At 37.9% G+C, this 17,500-nt stretch overlaps 1 protein-coding gene across 1 annotated transcript in view; it reads right to left on the bottom strand.

The window, feature by feature from the left end:
- The window catches only part of LOC122803868 (putative N-acetylated-alpha-linked acidic dipeptidase), an 812,772-nt gene that overhangs the window by 443,616 nt on the left and 351,656 nt on the right, over positions 1-17,500 (bottom strand). The window contains 1 exon segment of the mRNA XM_044073548.1: positions 8,626-8,745. Within this exon segment, the coding sequence (XP_043929483.1) occupies positions 8,626-8,745 (120 nt within the window).

The raw sequence follows: 17,500 nt of genomic DNA, 5'->3' as shown, positions 1-17,500 counted from the left end.
CCTTCACTGATTTTCCACAAAATCCAGAAAACCACAGATTTTATGAGGAACAGAGCAAAAATATGAGGCATACATCTGGAACTGTTGGTGGGTAGGGACTTTAGGCTCTTGTTACCTGTACCCAAGGTACAGGATTTGAGCCTGAGTACCTCTAGCTAGCAGGTATATTCACCTGGGGCATTTTATACACACACACACTCACACACACACACACACACACACACACACACACACACACACACACACACACACACACACACACACACACACATACACACACACTGCTTTCTCAACAACTAATTACCAGCAGCATTCAGCTCTCTCATCATAACAACCAATTACCAACAGCATTCAGCTCTCTCATCATAACAATTAATTACCAACAGCATTCAGAGCTCTCATCATAACAACTAATTACCTCTGCAGCTGTCCATTCTAGCCTCGCAGCTTGTTCCATTCTCAGAAACCACCTCACAGCTTAGGAACTTAACTCTGCAGCAGCTTGGAGTTCCATCCCCTCATGGTCAGCCGGAAATGAATGCACACATTTTATTGAGCTCAATTCCAACAGGTTGGTAGGCCATTTTACGGACCTGACATCATTGCGCACATGATGACGCCAGCTCAAAAAGCTGGAAAAAATTCAAATAAAACAGCCCAGAAATTCAGAAAATAAGGGGTGTCACTCAGGAATTGTGGCGCCCCATTATTTGGATGCCAGAACTCAGTAAAAGAGTAATTCAGTACGGTTGGGAGGCATGGATATAGATACAAATTTATATTATCGAGTTTTCAGAAACTTGAATTTCATATGGTTGAGACCATATGATCGAATTTGCAAAAACTCAATATTAGAAAAAATAAGAAACCCCTGTGTACCACAGTCTACATAGAAGTGTATCAATGGGGAATTTAGATTTTTCCCACTGAAGTGTAATCTCGGAATTGGTATATATAATTTGTAAATTTGTAGGGGGTGTGGGGATGCAATGGGGGTTGCACCCTTAAAAAGCATAGATTTTTTATTTTTTTTTAATTTCAGGTTTTCAGAAACTCAGTTGTATGGTCTCAGCCATATGAATTTCGAGTTTCTGAAAATTCAATGATATTATATAAATCCATGTGTATATGTATATATATATATATATATATATATATATATATATGTATATATATATATATATGTATATATATATATATATATATATGTATGTGTATATTATATATATATATATATATATATATATATATATATATATATATATATATATATATATATATATATATATAGGTCCCCTTCAGTCGATCGAATGTTTACCAGTTCGAACCACATATGGCTGAGACCATATGTTCGAACTTGTAAAAGTTTGAACTGACTGAATGGAGATCTCCGTACAGAGCAGAAAGGGAAGATTTCCCATTTCCGCAATGTAGTGCGATCTCAGAGTTGGTATATTTAAGTGAGGAGGCATTGGGGGGCGTAGCCCCCCATGTGAGGGGTGCAGGGGGGGTGCAGCCCCCTGATAAAGACATTTATTTTTTATTTTTGTTGTTTTTTTATGTTTCTATTTCAGTATATGAACATTTACAGGTTCGAACATATGGTCTCGGCCATATTTGGTTCGAACTTGTAAATGTTCGATCTACTGAAGTAGATCCATATATATATATATATTATGCTTTGTACTAAACCAATTGCTTTTTACAGGGAAATGGAAGAAACAGAGGAGCCTATAGTATAAATGGAGTTAAAAGGTGCAAGAAGAGTATGGAGTGCATGCTTTCATGATCTTCCTCTTCTTCTTCTTTCAGTTTTTCCTGGTTAGGGATCACCACAGTGGATCACCTGCCCGCTCATAATTGGCAGTGGAGTTTTTATGGTGTCGAGTTGCCAGCCTGGTGCCCAACCTTCTACAGAAGGCACACATACACGCGCACACTCACACCTAGGGCCAATTTAGAGTGTCCAATCCACCTACAGCATGTCTTTGGGATGTGGGAGGAAACCAGAGCACCCAATGGAAACCCACTCGACCGCAGGGAGGACATGCAGACTCCGCACAGAAGACACCCCAGCTGAGGATCAAACCGGAGAACCTCTTGCTGTGAGGCATCAATGTAAATAACTCAAATTTCCCATCAGGCAACAGGAAATCCATGTTTTACAAATGTTAACCATTCCATAGCTGTTGTATCAGTAGTGTCATTTTTTTTAATTCAAGTAAACTGCATAAGACTGTTAAGTTAGTACTTGTGTAACAGGTTCTAGTTGAAAAAAACTACAAAGAAAAAACTACAGGTGTTGCACTTGTATGCTCTTTTTCCCATCTGTCTAAATTACTAGTAATCTAATTATATGATACAGGATGAATAAAACTGTAGCACCTAGATATATTGTGATACAGTGATTGCCTGTGCAGCCACTTTCACACACACACACACACACACACACACACACACACACACACACACACACACACACACCCGCACATGCATATACAGATACATTAGTGCATAAATCAACTATTGTAGTCTAATGTCATGATGAAAATGCATCTTGTGTTCATCCTACAAGAAAAGGCTACATAATTCTCTTTATACACTCTGAAATAAAGGGTATAAGTGTGTAAGCCCCAAAATAATGCATTGCAGAACACAAATAATGAAAAGAATCTTCCTCGTAGCATGAAAGCATATTATTTTAGACTGTCTGACTACTTATATGATAAAAATACCAGAATCAACAGTGGATTACTTGTACATTAGCTCCAAGTGGTAATCAAACCATGGCTGATCCCAGAGTAATATATGTCATACTTAACACAGACACACAGTAACTACAATAAAGTATACCAATTTACTTCACATAAATATTCACTTGTTTCACAAGTGCGGATCAATGTCTGTGTAAAATGAATGTATGACATCAGGAAACGTTAGTTTCATCAACAGATGGCTCTCCATCTTTACCCAGCAGTTGAATTCACTTTGCTAACTAAATATACCTCAGATGTCTGAGTGTGATGAAACAATAATGGCCCATAGGTAGTCATGTATTTCAAGTTTGTTTTCACAAAAACACATAGTGGCCACAATACAGTATTCCAGCTTACCTCCCAAAATGCAACCTACGCCTGCAAAGTCAGACTAAATACTGTTTACAATGAGAAGATGACAGCAGGGTATCTTACTTTCATCCACAGATATACCAGCCACTTTCATCCAACCACCAATTATAGCCTCTTTGCTGACAGAATATACATCAGATGTTTGATTGTGATCAAAATAACCATCACAGTAATGTTGAAACTTCACCATGAAACCCTCAAAACACATCTATAAATTTGGCCTCACTATCAACACCATGTCTAATATCTGGGAAATTGCTATCATCAGATTTCTCCCCAAACAAAAAAGCTCTACTCATCCCTCCTACTTTTACCCCATCTACATCTTGCCAACCCTGTGCAAGATCCTAGAAAATATTATCCACCTCCATCTCACTGACTACATCAGCAAAAATGACCCCCCCTCTCTAAGAAAAAGTTTAACGTCTGGTTAGGATGATGCATTTGCATTACCCTATGGTCACTCACAAACATTGTTATGGCTATGGACAAATAGATGTTATCTGGGGCTATATTCTTAGACAGCAAAAGGGCTTTTGGCTTGGTTAACCTTTCCACAAATGTAGACATTAACACAGATACCATACCATGGTTCCACAACTGTCCATCAAATCAACATTACTCTTTCAGTTACATCTCTACTCCATATAACTCTTACCCTTTTTCCAAAGGTGTCCTCAAGGCTCCATTCTAACCTCTCTTGCTTTTTTCAATCTGCATTAAAAATCTTCCTCTAGGCCTTCCACACCTTCTCCACACAGAGGCCATGGTTCTTTAGTGTTCTAATCACTCTCTCTCTTATATCCATACAACAGGACCTATAATGAGATTTTTCAGAACCATTCCCATTGAGTGGACAATAAAACCCTTATGTGCAGTCCATCAAAAAAAAACAACAACATGGTATTTGTAACAAAACAGAAACTGATAAGATCTTTACATTTACAAATAATTTATGACCATCACAATACCACATTAGAACAAAACCTTCCATTAAGTATCCTGGCCTTCAGCTAGATCCATGTTTCATGTTCAGTTTATACTTAACTAACACAGGTAAAAAGATTAACTCCCTCCATTTCTGGGCAGAAAAAAATAGCTCCATTTCTCTAATACTCAAACAGCTATTCAGACCTGAGGGAAAGAATTCTCCTCCAAAAACTTGTCTACAGCCTGTCTTTTTTTTTTTTGCAGAAGCCTCTACTGAAAACTCCTCTACCCTGCAAACTCCTCAAACAAAATATGTATCTTTATCACTTACTCCCACAGGAAAGAACAAAACTGCACTGACCTACACAAAGCTAGATGGTTTCCAGTGAAATGCAGAGTAGACCTTCTACTACGTTTGCAAATGTTCAAGCTTCTGCATGAAAACTCTTTCCCTCTCCTAAATTTAAAACTAATCAGACCTGCTCCCTCTTACAATCTCAGAAATCTTAGTCTGTTCCTCTAATGTAACCCCTTAATCCAAACTGCAGAGCTTAAACCATGATATTTAATTCTTGACCCCATATAGTGGGAATCCCTCTTTCCTGAACATAAAGATACTTCCTCTTTTCCCATATTCCAGTATCTGACAAAATCACATGTACTGAACCTTGCAATATACAGATGCAATCCATATAAACCTATAACCTGACCATTAGGTCTTCTTATTTGCCATGCTTTCTCCACTACTTTGTCTAAAATCTTTTGATAATCACTAACTACTTATTTCCTTCTATACTTCACCATCATTGAATTGTATCAAGTAGTTGCACATATATTTAAAGTTCATTTTTTTCTTTTGTATTCATATTACCTCATTGTATCTATATCCTTTGTACAATTGTCTAACACTGTCTGAATTCTAACCCCCCGCTGAGACAGAAACTGATCAGTGTTCTACCCTGGTAAACAACTTCAAATAATAATGAAAATAATTTTTAATTTGTTTTAAAGAAACACACTGTAACCAGTGTGGTCACAATAAAGTATTACAAATTAACTGCCCACAAGCACACATTAGTCTTGCAATCCCAAACAAATAATTGTTTAAAATGGTACACGACAAGTGTGTAAGATGGTTTCATCGACAGACAGCCCCTCCTCCTTCTCACCCAGCAGTTATACCTACTTTGTTGAATGTGTAGACTTGAGATGAGTGACTGTAATGAAATATTATAGGCAGACAATAACTGTATTTCAACTTTGTTTCCTACAAACAGTATTCACAGTAAGGTATTCCAACATGCTTCACACAATTCTCATTAGTCTTGAAAATCCAGGATAATGACAATCGTTAGTCATTTTATCTAATACCACTTGAACCTAACAGTTATAACTAGTATTGTCTGTACACTTCTCAAATATCTGACTGTAATAAAATAAAACATAAAAAATGTCTGCATATGTATTTCAAATGGCTTTATAAAACAATGAGAAATCACAGGTGACTAACAATAATTTTAGTAAAATAATAGTTTATAGTAGTAAAGTTAGTATTCCCTGTGATTTCAGCCATATTTGTTTTTCATTTATAGTTTGGTATATTATTGAACTTTTTTAGATGTCTTTATAAAGCATACAGCCACAGCTCATAACCTTTTGATATTAGAATCATTGATAAAAGCCAAAAATAATGTGAGGACAAAGGCCCCAAATCAAGATAATCAGGGACAAAGGCACAAAGTCAGGGACAGATAATGGGGAGACAATAACCCAAAAACATGTACAGATTTTAAATATTGTCATTATACACTTAGTTGCAAGAACAACAAATACTATGCATTTAATGAAATAAACTCTAGAAATGAAATATGTCATTATTTATTGATTGTAATCATCAACACGTTGCCAGAAAACCAGGAATTTCTTAAGAATCTTTCCAGAAATATGAGCCAAAATCAGAAACATTCTGCACATAGTTACTCACTAGATAACCCACCACCACCACCACCCCCACCTTTCAGGAAAGCACCTCATAGCTCTCAACCTTTTAGAACAAAAAACAGGGAAAAAGTCAAATATATTTGCAGGGCAAAGGCCCAGAATGGTGTCAGATGTTAAATATTGCTCTTATGTACTTAGAAAGCTACTAGAATAACATGATTTGCATTAGCATGCATTTTCTAAATGATATATACTTTGAAATTCAAATGTCTTTCATTATTTATTGAGTGCTATCAAAAACAGTTTGCTAGAAAACCACATATTTTATGAGGAAAATACCAGAAATATGAGTAAAAAATCAAGGACATTTTGCAAATAATAAACAGTAGAGAGGTATGCATATAACCTCTATCCTCAACAAAGTATTTTTGCAACTCTCTCAACCTTTTAGCATATGAATCAGGGGCACAGCCAAAATCTAATGCAGGGTAAAGACACAAAATCAGATCAGGGACAGATTTTAAATATTGATCTTACTTATGTAAAAAGATGCTAGATTTATGGAAATTACACATTTTACAAGGAATAAACCAGAAATATGAGCCAAGAGGCTTTTAAATATGTTGTTATATACAGTAGACGTAGCTAGAATGGCATGGTTTGCATTAGCATTCACTTTCAGAAGGATATGTCTTATGAAGTTAGACTCTCAAATATCTGTCATTATTTATGACTGCAGCCCTCAACATTTTGCTAGAAAAACACAAGTTTATGAGGAACTGATGAAAAATGCAAATTAAAAACAGGGAGGGGCAGTCAAAACGGATGCTGTAGTCTGCCCCTACCAACTTTATGAGGAAAATGTTGAAAATATGTGACAAAGTCAAGGACAGCTACAAAATTGTCAATTGTTAATATTTTATCTGATTTTCTGATAGTTTAAGGATAAAATGTACTTACCTTGCACTCCAGTAGCTGCATATCCAACCAGCAATTATCCCTCTGCGTTTTAATATTTGCAGCCTTTATGCCCCTGTAATGTACAAAGCAAATCCACAAATTGAAAGGTTAAGTGCACTGCCCTCCTAACAGATCAGTGCAGTTAACCAGTCATTGCCCTATCCAACATCGGAACTGTCTGTTTCCAAAGGAATCTCATGAGATGTTTTTCTTAACTTAAAAAAATAACTGAAAAGTAGCCCATGCCATGCTAGTTCCCCTCTCCTTCTTTTGTCATGTGTCGTCTTGAGCCATGGGAACTGGGCAGCCACCCAAATCACCCATACTATAATCTGGCATTGCCAAAATTGTTATAGTAATAGTCCCTGAATTCTAGTGCCTACAATGGGTCAGGTAAAGGAGAAAGTGTGTGCAGCCTTTGTAGCCTATAGTAAGAAAATATTTCTGAAGAGCAGCTACAGAACAAATGAAGGACTGTATCATTAAGTTCAGTGTAATAAACAGTATCTTCTAATTTGTCAGTTTGTCATCACCATAGAGCACACATATTGATCTACCATTTGGCAGGTGATATCTGAGGGCAGTGGGACAGTACCCAACCCTGTCATGATGTGCACCTCTATTTACTCAATAATAATAAATGGTATCATTAAAGTTATGATACACCAGTATTTTAACAAAAACAGTAACTTTAATTCTGTAAAAATGGTAGCACAGTTGTTGTTGTTGTGTCTTTCGGCTTTTCCCGGTTAGGGGTCACCACAGCGGAACTCCGGTCCGCTAGTGATTGGTAGTTGATTTTTACATGCCAAGTTACCAGCTCTGACACACAGCCTTCAACGAAGGTACGCCCATTCAAGCATGTTTATGCTCTAGCTGAGAATCAAACCGGACAGCGTCTTACTGTGAGGCGACAACACTACCGCAGCACCACCACCACGGGTAAAAATGGTAGCGCAGTAAGAATGATATTAACAGTTCAGTCATCATGAATGCACTGGCACTTGGCAGTAGACTGAAAGTATTATGGGATACAGTCATTCGTCAAATGGCTATGCTATATGCTAGTCTTAAAGTAGCAATTGCTAGAATACATAGTCACTGTATATATAGCCTCAAACAGCTCTGCATTACTATTCATCGTAAGTCCTTTTCCTAAATATTGAATAAGGAGTTATTTGAATCAGCTGTCAGAAAAGCAAAAATGATCGGTATTCATGGTATTTGGAACATGGAGCTCCGTACATGTACATCTTTAGCAACCACAACAAGAAGAACTAATGCATAGTCCAGAAATGAATGCAACAAAAGTCAACAAATGTGTTACACACTTTATTTTATGTAGGTTTGATGTAGGTAAAATGAGCTGATAAATAAACTTATGTTCTCCTGAAACAAAATTGTATTTATATTAACAAACTGCTTCTTTGAAGTAATATACATACTTCATTGACATCACATACTGAAATGAGACTGTTTTAAAGTAGGAAACGTAACAATGGTTGCTCTAAGAATTATTTTCATAGTAAAAGCCTGCTCTATTTATGAGTAATGCAGACTATTCTGACAGTGAGAATGCCATATTTAAAAATATAGAGCTGTCCAGCAATGAATACATGTAAGCATCTTATTTAAGAAGAATAAAGTCTTGCAATATTTTAGTTACCATTTTTTAATAATTTCCCCATGGCTCTACTCAGTTCCATTATAGATGCTGTACCACTTGAAGGATCCACAGCTCCAAAGACCCATGCATCACGATGATTTCCAATAATCACATATCGATCTGCAGAACAGCAGAAAGATCAGTGTGTCATATCAGAAAGTCTCTGCAATTAGTTACAAAATAGCTTAGCATTGCACTATATTTATTTTCAAAGACCATGAAAGACATTCTTGTGTTGATATCATATGATATATGGCTGATGACCCATGTCTGTACCTATTAGCTTCCATATGCACATCGAATGCCCCCAAAATCAGAAACGTACTCCTCTGTCTCAAGGTTTCCTCTGTAAAGGAAGACTGGTATTCTACAAGGACCACCTGAAACTTACGACCAAAATAAAAATAAAAAGCTTATTGAAAAAATATGACACTGCAGCTTTGCAGACAAGAAAAAAAAAACACCAAGATGCTCTGGAAAAATATCCACATAAGTTCAGTTGAAGAAAAAGAACATTAATGGCTTCCTAGTACTTTCAAGTACTTTTCAGTTACACAAAATTTCATAACATGTGGGAGGGCATCTCAGAGCCAACTGAAGGAAAGCAACCAGAAGTGAAAGAAAACTCACAGAGCCAGGTGTGGCTGGGACACAGTAGCAAAAAGGCATGCAGGCCAGAAGAGACCAGAGACAACCAGCCCTGAAAGTTCTGCATGAAAGCCCTTATTACAGCAACTTAAAGATCTATGCTACATTTATAACATCAGGAATTTTGGGAGGTCCTCAGAGGAGTTTAAGATGTAACAATAATAAAGAACTAACTACTGACACCATACCTCTCAATTTTGCAGAATATCCTTGCGTTTCCCATATATTTTTACCCTGTCTCTCATATGATTTTCTAGTAAATTACAGAGGATTACAGTTCATCAATAATGCCAGACATTATGGTTTTGTATTTCCTATTCCTCATAATATGTATGTTGAACCAAAATGTGCTTTTCTATGAAATTTTAAGTGCATTAGAATAATATTTAAAAGCTGTCCACCATCCCATACACACCCTTATTTTTTGGTATTGTCCAGAATTCATGAGCAAATACATTGAGACATATGGTTAAAACCATGAGAAGAAAAGTTTTGGACTTTGGAAAGAAAGGTAAGGAAGAGACTTCATAGGTAAGCTCTATGGCATCACTCAACTTTTTTTCCAGGCAGTTAGACAAAACTGTTGTCAGTGGTATTACAGCCAGGCTGACCAAGCAAAAATACCAGTTAACTTGCCTGTATGCATCCTTTTTAGCTGTACAAATGAGTTTCAAGTGAACACAGTACCACTGTACCTAACCATGCAGTTTATACAATTTTAAACCACTATAAGTTGTTCTTTTTTTCATCTATATGAAAACAGGATATATAGAAGTGGAATAATTCTACTATTACTCACAAGATTAATTTCTTCTTACACTGACCCAAAGACAATATCACATTTATGATCAAGGGCCAAGGGATCACTCATTAGATAGATGCATTAACTAATTGACTGATTGCTTGAATCAGTCAATCATTCATTCATTCTTTCTCCATTAACCAGTTTAATCTACTTAAGGGTTGTGTGTGTGTGTGTGTGTGTGTGTGTGTGTGTGTGTGTGTGTGTGTGTGTGTGTGTGTGTGTGTGTGTGTGTGTGTGTATCAGCATACACCATGACATCCCCCTTATGGATCCACTACCTTATGACAATGTCACTAAAGCTACTTTAATGGTAGAGAATACGTTGGTGCCATCCATTTTAAAAGTGACCTTGTGAGAAGCAGTTACCACTTACACAGACAGAATCTCAGAAACACATGCACAAACATGCACACTCAGACATGCACAAACACATGTCCATCCTGTTCTGAAATAACTCTAATGAGCTTTTGTCTGTACTAAGACTGTTACCCAATAAGAAAGCTATATACACAACTGTTGCCATAGCACACAGACTTCATCTAACCATAGGCTGTGGCCTATTAACATATCAACATTACCATTCTTAGACTAACTTCCCTGAAGTTGCATTGACACCAATTCCACCAATGGCAGTGAAGATCCAGCTGAAGTGTCCAGTAATTTATCTCTCCCTCTATCACTCTTCATTTCATGTGTGCCTTTATCCTTTTCTGTTTGCATACAGAACTAATTATTCTAGCAGGTCAGTTGGAAATCCACACCCATACATGCACACACTGAGATCTAATGCTCCAGCTGACCATAGCCATTTTTTTCATTTCCTTGATCCTGTTATATTAGAATAATAAAATATCCTCAAAATCCACTTAACTTTCTCCTTTGTTAATCTCTCTCTCTCTCTTTATGACTTCTCCCCTTGATAATACCAGCCCCCAGTCAGGATAAAGTGGCAGTAGCTCTCATATCCGTCCTCAAACCTCCACAGACATCTACCACAAGGTAATCTACAGAGAGGCTGTATGAAGCAAATGGATATGTCATGTGGACTATTTTATTTATTTTGAATTTGTTAACTGGGTTAGAACACTGATCCCATTGGATCTATTTCAGTCTCAGCCCTGGGTAAACCCAGTAGAATGGTAAAATGCAATATATACACATATATATATATATATGTTGAATATCATCATTGACTTAAGGGTATAATGATATGTACAAAGTAACAGACAAAGTATAATATACACATGCATTATATACCGAGTGGAAGTCAGAGTTGGAATAATGAAAGAATCATAATCAAAGATGGGTAAAAATAGATTTATTGAGCTGCTGAGAACATAAGTCAAGTCAAGGGATGATGTGTTTGTTACTGCTACTGTTTGGGAATGAAATTTCCAATATTGCTAAAAAGTCTGAAAGGTGTGTTGGAGCATGTGCTCTTATCATAACATGCCCTTATATTATTGTTAGGGGAAAAGAAAAGTAAAAATATCCTCTAAGAAAGAGGTTATAAAGAAAATGCCCACTAGAAATCCATAGTATTAAGTTGAGTGTCCAGGTATCCTCTACATTCTCAAGCCTTGGGTTAGTCATATATTTCCATAAGTCTCACACACTCACACACACACACACACACACACACACACACACACACACACACACACACACACACACACACATCACATAATCTATCCCAAATGACCAGTGAAGAGTCCAGATGGTGAGTCCCTCCAGGGTGGCATACACTGGAACAGATCTATGAGGCTGACAGATGAAAATACGAAGATGGACTATCTAACTCAAACATAGTTTATGTTTTGAGTCACTATACATGGGAGAGATATGAAAGTTGCAAAAAATCCAATGTAATCTTATTCCATAAAAGCCATCCAAAACATGTTATGCACTGTATTTTTGGTGCAAAAGTGTTGTGTTGTGGCTCTAGAGTCTGTCGTAACATATGCAGATTTTATAAAAGAATGCAATATTAACAGGACATGGTATCAAAGTGTATTCTTTTAAAAGATTCATGTCATACTGCCATCTGTGTCTATGGTTTGTTTGCAAAATGTATCTAACCTGTATGAAGTTCAGGTCAGTATGTGTTGCTTGTATCTTCTATTTAACTGCAGTGGTGAGTACTGCTGTGATGTGATAATTATCCATTCATATATGTCTGTTAAATCCTAAAGGCACATCAACAAAACAATCAAAACCATTAACAGGAAACTGGGCTCGCTATATAGGATAAAGCCATTCCTTATCCCATATGCTAGGACTTCCATTGTCCACTCCCATCTACTCTCTACACTCTACTATGCTTCCCCTTTACTTGCAAACCTAAATAAAACTGATCTAACAAACTCTCAAGCTGCTATAATAACATAGCTAGATTTGCAACTGGTCTGCCCTATAGAATGTATCATTGTAAAAATCTAAATTATCTCGGATGGCTAGAGCTATCCAGGCAGATTCAGTGTAATCAACTCATTGTGGCTTACAAAGCACTTGACCAACCAGAAAATACACCTTCCCTGAAAATCATCATCTATCCCCACTCCAACTCCAGATCACTCCGGTCATCTAATAGATTGGTAGTGCAAACCGTCAAATCCAACAACTCAGCTGGTGACTCCCTGTTCTCCAACTCTGCTAGTAAAATTTGGAATTCACTTCCTGCTAACATTACCCTAGATACCACCCTATCTCAATTCAAAAAAGCTCTCAAGGAGTATTTCAAGTCTCAGTGGATATGTCCCTGCTCCAAGCCTGACTAAATCTTTATTCATACTGTTGTACTAATACGATGTCTGTAAATGGAACTCAAATATCTTTATTTGTTAAGCCAGATTAGAAGTTTGTTAGATAAATTTAACTGGACTGTAAAGTGTTTTATATTTGTATAATGTTATGATGACTCCTGTTCTATCTGTACATTGTGATGATTGCATATGTAACCACCTTTGGAGCTTTTCTCCCCGAGCCTCCGCTAAAAATGGAAATGTATCAGTTGGACTATCCTGGTCAATAAATGTAAAATAAATAAATAAAATAAAGGCATTAATAGAGATAATTTAAAATGAGCCATATCCTCTCCTAGTTACCTAAATACTAAGCAGTATAAATTGACATACTGCATTCTTACCTCAAATCCCATATTCTGCAATCTCTGTATTATTCTGGTTGTACCTGTTAATTAGTTTTAAGTTTAGTCTATTTTATGTCCCAGTAAGACAAGGCTTGCAGTTCTATCCCAGGCAGGATTACCTAAAAGAGCTGAAAAGCTGCAGTAAGATCTGATTTTGACTAAAAATACCAACTTTAATATACATATTTAAATATATCCCTTAAATAATAGCCCTCAACTGTTACCCATTTTGCAGAGCATCACTAATTTTGCCTCATATTTTTGTCCTGTCCTGGCAACATTTTTTTCATTTTCTGGTAAATCACTGAGGATTACGGTCAGTCAGTTATGTCAGACATTAGAGTTTCGTGCCTCTTATTCTTCAGAAAATGTATGTTGACATAAAGCATACTGTTCTATTAAATTTTTAATTGAATTTGAGTCATATTTAAAATTCTCTCTGATTCTGGGCCTTTTGTCCCCATTATATTTGGCTACATTTGGCTTTGTCCCTGATTTTTGACCAAAAATGTTGAGGCTTAATGTCATTAAAGACATCATGATCATTTCATTTAAAATCACTAGCTATGGTAGAATCTGGGCAACTCCAAGCACTTCTTGTCTATCTGGTATGTATTGTGTTACTTTGGACCACACACAATTTGAAATTGCAGCTGCCCTATATATGATTACTTGCTTAGTACTTTTTTTAAGTAATGGGTTTTACATACTGGGCTATGAACTGCACCCCACTCTATGTTAGGCTAAGCACAGACTAAGGGTAGTAGGTCACATTATAGCAGGAAGATGACTGAACCACAGGCTTTAGAGGTTGGAGGAGAAAAAAAGAGTTTTGTACACTGAATAAGGTTAATAGGTGAAGTATAACTGAAAGCAGATTAAACCACTAGCATGTGTGGGTAAAGACGGGAGAATGCAGTACATTGTGCCATGTGCAGTCATGTTGCATGGCTGAGGGCCCTTTGGGGGATACTGATGCAGGGAATGGAGGAAACTATGAATACTGGAGGGAAAATGACTGTGAGATATGAGTTTATAGCTTTCAAAAAGCTACATCATGTCATGTGATATACTTTCACTCAGATTAAAACTTTATGAAAGTTAAGCTAACCTCTGTGCCAGTGTGTAGTCTATCCATCATCCTGACAAATCCAGTCAGCACAGTGAGGTAGCACAGGAGGATAGTTGGGAACTGGGGTGGGGAGTGATAATGATAGAGGGCAAGAAGTCAGGAAGAAAGCATGGGTGGAGGAACTCAAAGGGAATAAAGATGATTTGAGAAGGGGGAAGAATGGATAGGACAGTAGCTAGCATTAGGCAGCGAAGGGCAGGCTGGGACCAAGACAAGCAGAGATAGGCAAGAAACATGGCACGATCAAGGAAGTGCTGTACTTAGTCTTTCTTGTACGATAGTGCCTGAGGTAGGTACAGTATGAAGGTTATCAGCATGCACATGTGTGTGTGTGTGTGTGTGTGTGTGTGTGTGTGTGTGTGTGTGTGTGTGTGTGTGTGTGTGCGTGTGTGTGCACGCGCATGTGTGTGTGTGTGTGTGTGTGTGTGTGTGTGTGTGTGTGTGTGTGTGTGTGTGTGTGTGTGTGTGTGTGTGTGTGAGTTTGTGCACGTACATATGTGTGTGTGGGTGTGTTTGTGTGTGTGTGTGTGTGTGTGTGTGTGTGTGTGTGTGTGTGTGTGTGTGTGTGTATGTGTGTGCCTATATGATTGTGCACATGTGCCACCACTGTCTGTAGGTATCCTTGTATCTGTGTGTATTTCTGTCTGTTTGCATCTATCATATGGTACGCAGTTATCTGCTTGTATCTGGTATGCAAGGGTCTGTACTTTGAAAGTGATGCGGGTTATAGAGGACTCAACAAAAACAGTGCATAATGGCTCAGCTGTATGATTCATAGACATTTCAATTTCCAGTTAATGAGATACTGAATTTGTCAGGATACAAATGACTATGAACCTCCAAAATGTACACTATTCATTGGTATGAACCACAGTTTTTCTTCAGCATAAAGTACTTAAATAATTACATAGATTCCAGCAAAATTATTTAATGTAACAGTTTCAGGAATGCACTTTAATTTCTGAAATATGTCAGAAAGTATGGAAAAACTTTTAAGCTTGATACAATTTGAATATTTTAAAAACATAATATCGGCTAGAGTAAGAAATTAACAAAATAAACAATCCCCAGGATTCATGAAGCTCGGCACAAGGACTGCGTTAGCCTTGCGGCGACCATGCGGCGTAGAGATGGCACAGCAGCACCACATGCATATTAATGAAAGTGTGCTGCCATAATGGCCACGTGTATAGGAAACGTGTACGAGTGCAGGGGGGGTCATGTCCAAGTGCTGCATGGAGGCGTGAACATGGCTGCATACGCGCAACATAAAATGCTGACTAGTACGGGCTACCTCTAATAGTAATCACTCCTGTCAGTGTCCGTGGATAATGAAATGTATGCAAAGCAAACAAGACAGTTTTGCGAACACCAAAATAAAAAGTAAACACAAAGGCACATAGCTGAATATTGAGTCCCCGTCCCTCGAACAAATGAAATTTAAAACCCCGTGCCCGTATTCCATTGTAGTGTCGATAGTTATACCAAGTGGAAGCGAAATGCATCGTGTTAGCGTGCCGCCAATTGCTAAGCCTAGCCCAATGGTTAGGGTTACCACCTGTCCTACATTGTGAGGGACAGTCCCCCTCTAGGCAGGTGTGTCCATACCAAAACCATTAAAAATGTCAAATGTCTATGATTGTAGGACATAATTATGTCCCATATTTTATGTAATAATACAATACTTATTTCCATATATAAAATACCTAAATGTTACAAGAAACAGAATAAGCAAGTAAACAAAACAGAATAAGCAACTACACCGCTACAACAATAAAAGCTTATATTTATGCATAAAACTAAAGTACTATCCTTTGTATTGACCATGGGTATGTGTTGGCCTGTAAACTCTGATGTGTGTCCCGAAAATGTCCCATCCTGGTCCTATGAAAAGGTGGCAACCCTACCAATGGTCAGAGCATTCACCCAATATCTGCCCATTCGCGGTCCAAGTCATCCTTGTCAGGATGGCCCATAGATGAACGGGTATTACCCGGGTCTACCTACCATGTCATGAAAGATAAGTATTTGCGTGTACCTATGTGCATGAAGTACAGCATGTGGATGATCAGAAATGCTAGGGTAGTCCTCACAACCATATTGGTACCAGAGATATGTAGTGCATGCAATGTGTTCTGTTGACTGTGCCATGGGCCATCAACTACAGAAGGGTTGGATGGTGTCTGTGGAATATGGGGGTGGGGGGTGACGGGTAATGTAATAATTCGCCAAAGGGAGACTGGGTTGGATGCACAATAGGTGAACTGGAGGTCTATGAGGGAGAAGTGGGTGAATCAGGAAGATAACCAAAGAACAAATATTCACATCTGCAATACAATCCCACAAACATATGAACATTAAAAAGTGCAATACACATGAACAGAAATGTTACCAGCACATATCCACATAATGGTCTGGCCTGAACTGAGCCATCCAACCCCAACACACCTGGATACATAATTGAATACCCATCATCCCCTTCACAGCACATCACCCCCCCCCTTCCTGAACGTCCACCAAAATCACCCATACTCGGGCTGCTAGATAGGCGCAGCCATATCTGCACATAGTGACCCCTACCCATATCTAGTAGGCAGTCTCACCCTAGGCAGTCTCAGGATTGCAAACTATGTATCCCTTGCATGTATAACCCTACCTTATTGCCGTAAAGCCAAAGAAGGTCAACAGTCCCCACAATTTTTGGATATCCCTCATGGGATAATTATCTGTTCTAAACATTAGACTTGGTGTCACGACACAATGTCCAGTCCTGTATACATCTGGACACAAGTTGTATGAGCAGTAGTTGTCCACAAGACTGCTCAGCCTCCAGCCGGTCCTGCAGAGCCTCCGACCCGGGATTAAACACCTGACTGTGATGCACGTCTCCCCACGTGCATTATCGGGAATATATACCTCACACATTCGCATAGTGGCAGTCGGATATAGGATGATTAAGGCACTTTAAAGCAGACATACGTAGGGTAACCACCTGTCCCACTTTGCGAGGGACAGTCCCTTTCTGGGCAGTTGTGTCCTGACTAAATATAATACAATGGCAAATGTCCTGTGATTGTAGGAAATACTTATGTCCCATATTTCATGTAACAGTTGCATAAAACAGTTATTTCTGTATGTAAAA

Source organism: Protopterus annectens, chromosome 6.part0, assembly GCF_019279795.1.
Source record: "Protopterus annectens isolate FY-2018-M chromosome 6.part0, PAN1.0, whole genome shotgun sequence".
Classification (NCBI taxonomy): Eukaryota; Metazoa; Chordata; order Ceratodontiformes; family Protopteridae; genus Protopterus; species Protopterus annectens.
This window is presented reverse-complemented; position numbering and strand designations above follow the sequence as displayed.